Raw genomic sequence first — 14,042 nt, forward strand, 5'->3', positions numbered from 1 at the left:
GCACCCGAGTCCAGAGCCGATCACAGCACCCGAGTCCAGAGCCGATCACAGCACCCGAGTCCAGAGCCGATCACAGCACCCGAGTCCAGAGCCGATCACAGCACCCGAGTCCAGAGCCGATCACAGCACCCGAGTCCAGAGCCGATCACAGCACCCGAGTCCAGAGCCGATCACAGCACCCGAGTCCAGAGCCGATCACAGCACCCGAGTCCAGAGCCGATCACAGCACCCGAGTCCAGAGCCGATCACAGCACCCGAGTCCAGAGCCGATCACAGTACCCGAGTCCAGAGCCGATCACAGCACCCGAGTCCAGAGCCGATCACAGCACCCGAGTCCAGAGCCGATCACAGCACCCGAGTCCAGAGCCGATCACAGCACCCGAGTCCAGAGCCGATCACAGCACCCGAGTCCAGAGCCGATCACAGCACCAGAGTCCAGAGCCGATCACAGCACCCCAATCCAGAGCCGATCACAGCACCCGAGTCCAGAGCAGATCACAGCACCCGAGTCCAGAGCAGTTCACAGCACCCCAGTCCAAAGCCGATCACAGCACCCCAGTCCAGAACCGATCACAGCACCCCAGTCCAGAGCCGATCACAGCACCCCAGTCCAGAGCCGATCACAGCACCCCAGTCCAGAGCCGATCACAGCTGCCACTTTATATCACATCACAGGCCGCTGCCACTTTATATCACATCACAGGCCGCTGCCACTTTATATCACATCACAGGCCGCTGCCACTTTATATCACATCACAGGCCGCTGCCACTTTATATCACATCACAGGCCGCTGCCACTTTATATCACATCACAGGCCGCTGCCACTTTATATCACATCACAGGCCGCTGCCACTTTATATCACATCACAGGCCGCTGTCACTTTATATCACATCACAGGCCGCTGCCACTTTATATCACATCACAGGCCGCTGCCACTTTATATCACATCACAGGCCGCTGCCACTTTATATCACATCACAGGCCGCTGCCACTTTATATCACATCACAGGCCGCTGCCACTTTATATCACATGACAAGCCGCTGCCACTTTATATCACATCACAGGCCGCTGCCACTTTATATCACATGACCGGCCGCTGCCACTTTATATCACATCACAGGCCGCTGCCACTTTATATCACATCACAGGCCGCTGTCACTTTATATCACATCACAGGCCGCTGCCACTTTATATCACATCACCGGCCGCTGCCACTTTATATCACATCACAGGCCGCTGCCACTTTATATCACATCACAGGCCGCTGCCACTTTATATCACATCACAGGCCGCTGCCACTTTATATCACATCACAGGCCGCTGTCACTTTATATCACATCACAGGCCGCTGTCACTTTATATCACATCACAGGCCGCTGTCACTTTATATCACATCACAGGCCGCTGCCACTTTATATCACATCACAGGCCGCTGCCACTTTATATCACATCACAAGCCGCTGCCACTTTATATCACATCACAGGCCGCTGCCACTTTATATCACATCACAGGCCGCTGCCACTTATTTTTCACTTGTTACCCAAGCACAGATTTTAGGATTTTGACCTGCAGGGACCCGTAGTTGTAATATTTTATTGTTTTCTTGGGTACCGCACACCGGGTGGAGCAGGAGCTGAACTTCTCAGCCTGAGACTCGGACACAGAAGCTTTTATCTGTGGCTGGAGCTTTATGAATGGAGATGGGGTGAGGTTAACACGTTCCCCTGGTCGCAGCCTCGCCGAGCGCCAGAACATCCCGTCCAGGATACATTTCACATTATTAATTCATGAGGGTGAATCAATGTCACAATGAAATACTCTAAAAACCCTCATTAAGTCCCCGCTCAATGGGAATGATCTCAGAGCCCTTAAAATACCAGTGAGGACCGCGCAGACAGCGATATGAGCGAAGGAACGCCAATCCTCAGAAAAGCACGAGTCCGCAGAACGTACGGCGGGGCCTCGCGTTACCTCTTCCTGTGGCTTTGCGGTTAATATCGGAAGCACGAGGTCGCTGTCATTCTTATTACTTCTGATTAGGACTCCATACAAATACCTGATGGTCACCCCCTGTCCTGCTGCTGCTGGAAAAATGAGATTTTGCTTATAGATTTCTATTATTCCCTTTACAATAACATTTACTCTTCGAAGACATCTCATGTCTCCTCCCACATCTCTCCTCTTCCCTCCCACATCTCCCCATCTCCTCCCACATCTCTCCCGTCTCCTCCCACATCTCTCCCGTCTCCTCCCACATCTCTCCCGTCTCCTCCCACATCTCTCCCGTCTCCTCCCACATCTCTCCCGTCTCCTCCCACATCTTCCCCGTCTCCTCCCACATCTCTCCTCTTCCCTCCCACATCTCTCCCGTCTCCTCCCACATCTCTCCCGTCTCCTCCCACATCTCTCCCGTCTCCTCCCACATCTCTCCCGTCTCCTCCCACATCTCCCCCGTCTCCTCCCACATCTCTCCTCATCCCTCCCACATCTCCCCGTCTCCTCCCACATCTCTCCCGTCTCCTCCCACATCTCTCCCGTCTCCTCCCACATCTCTCCCATCTCCTCCCACATCTCTCCCATCTCCTCCCACATCTCCCCCTCTCCCCTCCCACATCTCCCCCTCTCCCCTCCCACATCTCCCTCTCACATCTCCCCCGTCCCCTCCCACAATTCCCCCGTCTCCTCCCACATCTCATCCCACATCTCCTCTGTCCCCTCCTACATCTCTTGTCTCCTCCCACATCTCCTCCGTCCCCTCCTACATCTTTTGTCTCCTCCCACATGTCTCCCCTCGCCTCTCCTCCCACATCTCTTGTCCCCTCCCACATCTCTTGTCCCCTCCCACATCTCTCCCGTCTCCTCCCACATCTCTCCCCTCCCACATCTCTTCCCTCCTACATCTCTCCCCTCCTACATCTCTCCCCTCCTACATCTCTCCCCTCTCCTCCCACATCTCTCCCCTCTCCTCCCACATCTCTCCCCTCTCCTCCCACATCCCTCCCCTCTCCTCCCACATCTCTTGTCTCCTCCCACATCTCTCCCCTCCCACATCTCTCCCCTCTCCTCCCACATCTCTTGTCTCCTCCCACATCTCTCCCCTCTCCTCCCACATCTCTTGTCTCCTCCCACATCTCTCCCTCCACATCTCCTCCGTCTCCTCCCACATCTTTCCTCTTGCAGGGACTTTGATTGGCCTGATGAAGACTTTGCTCCAACGTCGAAACGCGTAGCCTGTATACTAATAACCCCACTTGCTATATTATAAATCTTTCATTCCTTCTTGCAACTCAGCAGCGCCTAAATATAGGTCCCATACATATATATATATATATATATATTTTTTTATCTCCTTTACCTTCTTGCAGGGTCTATGAAGTCAGTGAGTATTAGTGACTCTGTGACTAAATGATAGCTCCATAACTAACGAATCACAGTAAGAGCAACCATTCTGTGTGGCTGATTCTTGAGAAGGGGAGGAGCTTTGTTGTACCTTTGTCATCCTTGCCCCGCCCCTGCTTATCCTGTATTTTCTGTTCTAAAATATAAAATAATCTATCCAATTACACACATTTTCTAAAACAATTTTAAGAACCCGGAAGAGGTTGAGGTCCTTATTTACAGATGCAGGAATGTTTACTGTCTGAGATATGACTGTGTACATGATACATGGATGTAGTGCCGGTGATGTAGTGGATTCCAGAATGTGACATTTATGGCTGCGGCCCCAAAAATTGTTCCGTTCTGTTTCTCCAACATAAAACCGTCTCCTGGGTAGAAGATTAAAAGCGATAATAGGATATTTATTATGTCACAGTTGGAAGGTCTAATTATAGGGGACGTCCGTGTCGAGTGCCTCATAAAGCCTGTAATTAATGTCACCGGAGCCGCTGTCGCTGCACCGCTTCCTTCCTCATGAATCAGAATATAAAGCAGCTGCGCACAAGGATCGGGGTCTACGGATCCTTGTCGCCGCGTAGGGCAAGGTCAAATGAAGGTCACATATAAGACAGAAAATGAAAAAAAGACTATGGAGGGTGCGCCCATTTGGGACCTACCCTGGTGCCCTTCACATAATGGTCCAACATTCACTATATAGTGACTGTCACTATTTCTCCCACCCAGCTTTCCCAGGCTTCTGAATTGCACACTTGCTTAGAAAGAATTGTCCCCGTTCTCGTATGCGGGATTAGGTTAATTTGACGGCGGGTGACTACTTATATCCATTCCTGGGAAAGCTGGGTCATAACTAAGAAACAGCCCTGACAGAAGAGGGGCCGGTGGGCTTGTTACCTGGATACTGCAGCGGAATATCTATCTTGGGCCCGATGACGTAGTGCCCCTCCTCCAGGCTGTGAGCCGTAACCGTCGTCCATTGTCGGCAGGAATGAATCAGGATCACGTCTTGGTCTCGGACCCCCTCCACGTACTCCCCTGTGAACACATTTAATGACAGTGAGGTTTCTATTTTTTTTGATACGTCATAGTTTACATTTACATAGTTGTTTGCAAAAGTATAGACGCCACTGGTCAAATAAAAAAGCGGTCGACATTCATCAAATGAACCCATTTGGGGTCCGTTTTGCGGGACAATCCAGCAAAAATGGCAGTTGGGTGGTAAACATTCATGAATGAGAAACTTTTGTATAACATTCAACCAATCCAGTGGCACAGCGGGCAGGGATCGGGGGCCGTGGCCCTGAGCCCACTGAGATGGTGGTGCCGAGGGGTGGGATGGGAAGGTCCACCAATGGTGGCATGTCTCGGCTTCAACTGTATTTTTCGTCTTCTGGACACAGATACAGTTGAAACCAATGCTGGTGCAGGGAGCACTCAGCTCCCTGCCCCAGCATTCACTGTGTAATGCCGACCGTGAGCCACTCGGCAGAGACTGGTTTGAAGCAGTGCTGTCATCGCGCCTGTCTGCCCCGAGCCACACAGAGAACAGACCGGAGGAGCAGAGGGATCCTCTCAACTTGTCGTGGGAACGGGGTTAGCTGAGTATTTTTATTCGGCACTGTGGGGACATTAGGATGGCTGTAGGGGAATTATACTGTGTGGGGGCAGCTATGGGGGAATTATACTGTGTGGGGGGCACTATAGGGGCCTTAAACTTTGTAGGGGGCACTATAGGGGCATTATACTGTGTGGGGGCACTATACTATATGGGGGCAGCTATGGGAGCATTATACTGTGTGGGGGGCCCTATAAATAAATCATATTCAGGGGTACACACAGAGGACTATACTGCCCCAGCCTGAGACGAGACGTCCTGGTGGTTGGTTGGTCTCCTCCTGGCAGGTGGGTGATGTCACCTCCGTACCCTGTGTAGCTAACAATGCGCTGCCCACAGAGGGGGGAACAGGAGCGAATCATGGCAGCCATAAGAATTATTACATCAACCAGCCAAGTGACACCCCATAATCACTTAAAGATCTACAGATGCAGCAGACTTCATTTTTTGTTTAATTATTTTCTGCATAGTGATAACAGTGTTACCTGCAGTCCTATGTAACACCACAGATAACACAGTGATCTCTCTCTGAGTACAGATAATGTAGTAGATGTTACCTGCAGTCCTATGTAACACCACAGATAACACAGTGATATCTCTCTGAGTACAGATAATGTAGTAGATGTTACCTGCAGTCCTATGTAACACTACAGATAACACAGTGATAACTCTCTGAGTACAGATATTGTAGTAGCGTTACCTGCAGTCCTATGTAACACCACAGATTACACAGTGATAACTCTCTGACTACAGATAATGTAGATGTTACCTGCAGTCCTATGTAACACCACAGATAACACAGTGATAACTCTCTGAGTACAGATAATGTAGTAGATGTTACCTGCAGTCCTATGTAACACCACAGATAACACAGTGATAACTCTCTGAGTACAGATAATGTAGTAAATGTTACCTGCAGTCCTATGTAACACCACAGATAACACAGCGATAACTCTCTGAGAACAGATAATGTAGTAGTGTTACCTGCAGTCCTATGTAACACCACAGATAACACAGTGATAACTCTCTGAGTACAGATAATGTAGTAGATGTTACCTGCAGTCCTATGTAACACCACAGATAACACAGTGATAACTCTCTGAGTACAGATAATGTAGTAGATGTTACCTGCAGTCCTATGTAACACCACAGATAACACAGTGATAACTCTCTGAGTACAGATAATGTAGTAGTGTTACCTGCAGTCCTATGTAACACCACAGATAACACACAGTGATAACTCTCTGAGTACAAGATAATGTAGATGTTACCTGCAGTCCTATGTAACCCCACAGATAACACAGTGATAACTCTCTCAGTACAGATAATGTAGTAGATGTTACCTGCAGTCCTATGTAACACCACAGATAACACAGTGATAACTCTCTGAGTACAGATAATGTAGTAGATGTTACCTGCAGTCCTATGTAACACCACAGATAACACAGTAATAACTCTCTGAGTACAGATAATGTAGATGTTACATGCAGTCCTATGTAACACCACAGATAACAGTGATAACTCTCTGACTACAGATAATGTAGTAGATGTTACCTGCAGTCCTATGTAACACCACAGATAACACAGTGATAACTCTCTGATTACAGATAATGTAGTAGACGTTACCTGCAGTCCTATGTAACACCACAGATAACAGTGATAGCTCTCTGAGTACAGATAATGTAGTAGTGTTACCCGCAGTCCTATGTAACACCACAGATAACACAGTGATAACTCTCTGAGTACAGATAATGTAGTAGATGTTACCTGCAGTCCTATGTAACACCACAGATAACACACAGTGATAACTCTGAGTACAGATAATGTAGTAGATGTTACCTGCAGTCCTATGTAGCACCACAGATAACACAGTGATAGCTCTCTGAGTACAGATAATGTAGTAGATGTTACCTGTAGTCCTATGTAACACCACAGATAACACAGTAATAACTCTCTGAGTACAGATAATGTAGTAGATGTTACCTGCAGTCCTATGTAACACCACAGATAAGAGAGAGATCTACATGTATTGGACCTTCTAATCTCCTTATGTGATGTTAGGTGCACCTACTCATCAGGATCCTACACACATCGTCCTGTCGGGACATAAAGCCCATGTAGGACCACCTTAATTTTAGGATCTTCATTTAACAGAACAGCCATTTGTACAGAACATCTTTATTAGATGATGGTAGATGAGAAGAACATGACCCCAGCTGGTCTACAAGACACAGTCCACACCTCAGGGCGGCCATTGACATCTTCTGGTGCTTGATATTGAATAGGGATATTGACCTTAATGTTTAATCCCATTTCCCAGCAGGGATCAGAGAATTGGACAGGTCTCAGGTATCGTTCAGATTCCTCATCAAAGTTTGAGGTTCCACAACGGGTCTTTGGTTTGAGATGGCCAGAAATCTTCACAGGCCTCCGCATGAAGGCCCACAGGGGCTTCGCATGAAGGTCCACAGGGGCTCCGCATGAAGGTCCACAGGGGCTCCGCATGAAGGTCCACATGGGCTCCGCATGAAGGTCCACAGGGGCTCCGCATGAAGGTCCACAGGGGCTCCGCATGAAGGTCCAAAGGGGCTCCGCATGAAGGTCCACAGGGGCTCCGCATGAAGGTCCACAGGGGCTCCGCATGAAGGTCCACAGGGGCTTCGCATGGTGGATAGACGAGGAGAAGCTTAGCAGACACTTTCTAATAAGCCATTCAATGTCTGGATGAGGCTCCTGACCACCTGTGAGTACCACCACTATCTATCATCTCCAGGAGTGACATCATCAAGCCGGTCCGGAGACCTCGGGGAGCCGAGACCATGGAGCCAGGTCCCCCCGTGGACCACAGCAGAAACAAGACCTTCATAACTTCCGGCTTTCATCTCCTCAGTGGTGGTGACCTATCAAATCACCTAAACGTTGTCCCGAAGTGGTCAATGATGACCTGAAGGTGTTGGGCAGGACGAATGTGCCTCCTAGACAGAAACCTTCCACTAATCCAGGACTAACTTCTTGGTCTTTCTTGGTCCTAGGAGTGAGATCAGGAGATGAGCCCCTTACCCTCCATGAGGTGATTTTCCCAATTCGAGGTGCTCATCATTCGGGGCCTCACTCATTTGCAGAACCCTCCCTGGAGAACCAGTTCCTCTTGGATATGTCCAATGGTTTTGTGGCCGAATCTCTGATCTTCATTGGTTCGGCGCCCAAATCTCTGGTGCACATTATATTTAATCCTGATCTATGAAGGTGAACACAAAGCAGCTGTCATCTGACAGCCGCTCCCTTTTCTATATGATCAGAGCCTTTACATACTTTGTGATTGGTAGAAGAACCATCATGATGTTAGAGACAGGGTGATGAGGAACATGATCCACCAAAGGATCCTCTCACTCACAGTTGACTTGGTGCCCCCTACAGGTGGCAGATAAAATATGTACCCCCCCCCCCTTCACAATCATCACATCTCTTTTCGGTGGAGCTTTTTTTGGAGACTTTACATAGGAGGCGTGGTTTATAGTATATGGGTGTGGCCACAATGATGATGGGCGGGGATTCTGCGATCTGCACAGGATCCAGAAAGGTGGGAAAGTTGGGTGGCAACCAATATGGACGCCATTGTCGCTCCCACATGGGTGATCATCCATTGTTCTTGGAGTTCCGTCAGCCAGGAAAGCTGGGTGTCACCCTCTGCCGGGACTGTAATGTCAGCCGTATTAGTTGTCACCCAGCTTTCCCAGAAGCGGATATTAGTAAGAAATGTCTGACAAGAAATTGACAGAAAATGTTGTGGTTTGTAAACTTGTTATATAAGAAGTGATAATCCCTCGGCCCCTGCGCCGCTCTCGCTATAATCCACGAGATGCACCCAGCTTTCCCGAGGCCAGACAACCTCCTCCGGCTAGATTTCCGATCTCACGGATTAACGCTCTTGCTTTTAGTTTCAGCCTAACGGGATTACATTTCTATTGATTTTCTACTTCTAAAAAGTCCTAAAGCCAACTCTAGAGAGTCTCCATGGCAACCCTGAGTGCCCGCTGTACCCGGCGTCACCGCGCCAGGCAGCACAGCCCAGCCTCGTCCTCCATATAGGGGAGGGGGGTATGTTGCGTCTTCCTAGGGTCCATTGTGTTATAAAGATACAAATCTGTCAAATGCTCCCAGGCCGCGACATCTCCGACCAGGCACCGGTATGACAGAGGCGGCCGACCAGCAGCTGCTGCAGAACCTCTTGTAGAGTTTTCACATAAGACAGTAAATGCATTACATAATGACAAGCTGTGCAATTTTCTCATATACTTTGTGTTAGGATTCATCATCATTTGTAACATTTCTGCTTGCGTTCAGTGAATGGAAACATTCGTGGCAGAGAGTCCAGCTGAGGGTTTGTTACAATTGTATCCAGTCCAGAATGTGATATAAAACAACCTGCACTTCAGACTGATACAATGTAACAAACTATCAGGGCAGAAGAGAGGACTGTGCTACTAATGTGTCTACCTCACCGAGGATTGTCTGGACTGATACATTGCAACAAAACCTCAGCTGTGTGTCATTATCTACTAATGCCTGAAGGGTCGCTAATTTATTCAGCGTCCCCTCCCCCATTATATTAGATCGGAAGAGAAGATGCCGGGCTGATTCCCATTAGGATGTCAATATCCTGTAGTGAAGCAGAACATTATATTACTGCGCCGCCGCCGCCACGGTGACAGCGCCAAAAATAACCGCTCAATGTCTGCAGAGCAGGTACTATATCTCCACTATAATAAAGATGCCATGAAGGGATCGGTCAATAACCGCTGGCACATATACAGCATTAATGGGCAGAGGACGCCCGCCGCCGCTACAGCCCACACCACCACAGTCCTGGTCATATGAAGTACTCACGCCCCTTCTCATCATATTATTATAACACTATTATCCTGCAGGGGGCGCTACAGCAGGTGCAGAGGTAGCAGGCACACCCGGGCCCACAGATCCTCGGCCACATAAGGCACCAGTGTTATAAATGGCACACGGAAGGCGGGGGGGTCCCTGGTACAGACTTTGCACAGGAGTTTCAAGGTTCCCCCTCTGTTATCCTGTACTGACAGCTTATCCTAGACCACTGGCCCACAGAGCTTACAATCTAACTCCCTACTCAGGTGTGTTTTTGTATTTTGGGGTCTTTTAACCCTTTCATGACTGTGGTTCACACATTATGTAAAATAAAACTCCACCTTTTATCACCAGGTAATTTCTTAATATATATTAATAGAGGTCACGGCTCCGTTTTTCTGTGACAGAGCTCCAAACCTTCTGCATAGTCATAGATTTACATGATAACATTCTGCTGCCTGCAGTCACCACTAGGGGGAACTCACTACATACACATATATACAGCTCCCATAGAGTTACATGATAATATTCTGCTGTCTGCAGTCACCACTAGGGGGAACTCACTACATACAGATATATACAGCTCCCATAGAGTTACATGATAACATTCTACTACCTGCAGTCACCACTAGGGGGAACTCACTACATACACATATATACAGCTCCTGTAGAGTTACATGATAATATTCTGCTGCCTGCAGTCACCACTAGGGGGAACTCACTACATACACATATATACAGCTCCCGTAGAGTTACATGATAATATTCTACTGCCTGCAGTCACCACTAGGGGGAGCTCACTGCATACAGATATATACAGCTCCCGTAGAGTTACATGATAATATTCTACTGCCTGCAGTCACCACTAGGGGGAGCTCACTACATACAAATATATACAGCTCCCGTAGAGTTACATGATAATATTCTACTGCCTGCAGTCACCACTAGGGGGAGCTCACTGCATACAGATATATACAGCTCCCATAGAGTTACATGATAATATTCTACTGCCTGCAGTCACCACTAGGGGGACTCACTACATACAAATATATACAGCTCCCATAGAGTTACAGGATAACATTCTACTGCCTGCAGTCACCACTAGGGGGAGCTCACTGCATACAGATATATACAGCTCCCATAGAGTTACATGATAATATTCTACTGCCTGCAGTCACCACTAGGGGGAGCTCACTACATACAAATATATACAGCTCCCGTAGAGTTACATGATAATATTCTACTGCCTGCAGTCACCACTAGGGGGAGCTCACTGCATACAGATATATACAGCTCCCATAGAGTTACATGATAATATTCTACTGCCTGCAGTCACCACTAGGCGGAGCTCACTACATACAGATATATACAGCTCCAATAGAGTTACATGATAACATTCTGCTGCCTGCAGTCACCACTAGGGGGAACTCACTACATACAGATATATACAGCTCCCATAGAGTTACATGATAACATTCTACTACCTGCAGTCACCACTAGGGGGAACTCACTACATACACATATATACAGCTCCTGTAGAGTTACATGATAATATTCTGCTGTCTGCAGTCACCACTAGGGGGAACTCACTACATACAGATATATACAGCTCCCATAGAGTTACATGATAACATTCTACTACCTGCAGTCACCACTAGGGGGAACTCACTACATACACATATATACAGCTCCTGTAGAGTTACATGATAATATTCTGCTGCCTGCAGTCACCACTAGGGGGAACTCACTACATACACATATATACAGCTCCCGTAGAGTTACATGATAATATTCTACTGCCTGCAGTCACCACTAGGGGGAGCTCACTGCATACAGATATATACAGCTCCCGTAGAGTTACATGATAATATTCTACTGCCTGCAGTCACCACTAAGGGGAGCTCACTACATACAAATATATACAGCTCCCATAGAGTTACATGATAATATTCTACTGCCTGCAGTCACCACTAGGCGGAGCTCACTACATACAGATATATACAGCTCCAATAGAGTTACATGATAACATTCTGCTGCCTGCAGTCACCACTAGGCGGAGCTCACTACATACAGATATATACAGCTCCCATAGAGTTACATGATAATATTCTACTGCCTGCAGTCACCACTAGGGGGAGCTCACTACATACAGATATATACAGCTCCCATAGAGTTACATGATAACATTCTACTGCCTGCAGTCACCACTAGGGGGAGCTCACTGCATACAGATATATACAGCTCCCATAGAGTTACATGATAATATTCTACTGCCTGCAGTCACCACTAGGGGGAGCTCACTGCATACAGATATATACAGCTCCCATAGAGTTACATGATAACATTCTACTGCCTGCAGTCACCACTAGGGGGAGCTCACTACATACAGATATATACAGCTCCCATAGAGTTACATGATAATATTCTACTGCCTGCAGTCACCACTAGAGGGAGCTCACTACATACAGATATATACAGCTCCCATAGAGTTACATGATAACATTCTACTGCCTGCAGTCACCACTAGGGGGAGCTCACTGCATACAGATATATACAGCTCCCATAGAGTAACATGATAATATTCTACTGCCTGCAGTCACCACTAGGGGGAGCTCACTACATACAGATATATACAGCTCCTATAGAGTTACATGATAACATTCTGCTGCCTGCAGTCACCACTAGCGGGAGCTCACTACATACAGATATATACAGCTCCCATAGAGTTACATGATAATATTCTACTGCCTGCAGTCACCACTAGGGGGAGCTCACTGCATACAGATATATACAGCTCCCATAGAGTTACATGATAACATTCTGCTGCCTGCAGTCACCACTAGCGGGAGCTCACTACATACAGATATATACAGCTCCCATAGAGTTACATGATAACATTCTGCTGCCTGCAGTCACCACTAGGCGGAGCTCACTACATACAGATATATACAGCTCCCATAGAGTTACATGATAACATTCTGCTGCCTGCAGTCACCACTAGAGGGAGCTCACGACATACAGATATATACAGCTCCCATAGAGTTACATGATAATATTCTACTGCCTGCAGTCACCACTAGGGGGAGCTCACTGCATACAGATATATACAGCTCCCATAGAGTTACATGATAACATTCTGCTGCCTGCAGTCACCACTAGGGGGAGCTCACTGCATACAGATATATACAGCTCCCGTAGAGTTACATGATAACATGCTACTGCCTGCAGTCACCGCTAGGGGGAGCTCAGAAGATCACTGTATACTGTTTATACATAGAACTCAATAATAACGCAGTATACAGTGAACTCCCCCGAGTGGTGGCTGCGGGCTGCAGAATTTTATCATGTAACTCTGTCCCTGCAGAGGATTTGGAGCTGTGTATCAGAATAATAGATCTCTGAGCGCTGTAAATATATATTAAGAAATCAGTCAGCACAGAATGGATTTAGATTAAAAAAAGCAAAATAATGGTCACGGGCGGACATTCACTTTAAGGTCTAAGACTTTCTAATATATTTTGTCTTTCATTCCTCACTATTTATCTCTGATTGCTGTCGGTGAATAGAACCCTTCTTATTTACATTCAGAGTCTGAAAACCCATCTTGACCTAGTTCTATATACATAGCAGGAAGTTGTTACAATGTATCAGTGAAGTTCAGAGCTATCAGCATGGAGTCAGGGACGGGAGAGGGATTTGTGCAGCTGCTGTGTTTAGCTCGCAGAGGTTTCTCTACACTGAGACATTGGAACAAGCCCTCAGCTGTAAGAAGTATTATGTCAGGACGGGTTTTTAGTCTCTGGAGTTGAGCAAAAATGTTCCCTTTCACTGACAGCAAGCAGAATCTTGAAAATGGTGGGGAATTGAAACACAAAGGATTACTTGACATAAGACTGGACAATGCCTGGAGTCAGTCAGCTGTAACATTGCAGCAAAACTTCAGCTATTGTACGTGTGACCCGCTTCTGGTGTATGGTCCACCGCTCAGTCATCCTATGATCCGGGTCTATGTGGTGCTCCGGTTCTGAGTTATTTTCAGCCCGTTTCATGTGGGTGGAGCTGTGATCAGCCGCAGGTCTGTGGGAAGTGGTAATTAGGGGGTTGTCAGGCTCATAAGATGTAATTACTGCAGCAGTGTCACAGGAGAAG

The 14,042-nt window shown here is 47.5% G+C and overlaps 1 protein-coding gene across 3 annotated transcripts in view; it reads right to left on the bottom strand.

The window, feature by feature from the left end:
* The window catches only part of GAREM2 (GRB2 associated regulator of MAPK1 subtype 2), an 81,292-nt gene that overhangs the window by 50,384 nt on the left and 16,866 nt on the right, over positions 1–14,042 (bottom strand). For all 3 annotated transcript variants that reach the window (XM_075848940.1, XM_075848941.1, XM_075848939.1), the window contains exon 2: positions 4,295–4,435. In XM_075848940.1, coding sequence (XP_075705055.1) covers positions 4,295–4,435 — 141 coding nt within the window. The remainder of the gene's footprint in view (positions 1–4,294; positions 4,436–14,042) is intronic.

This window comes from Rhinoderma darwinii, unplaced genomic scaffold (genome assembly GCF_050947455.1).
Source record: "Rhinoderma darwinii isolate aRhiDar2 unplaced genomic scaffold, aRhiDar2.hap1 Scaffold_558, whole genome shotgun sequence".
NCBI lineage: Eukaryota > Metazoa > Chordata > Amphibia > Anura > Rhinodermatidae > Rhinoderma > Rhinoderma darwinii.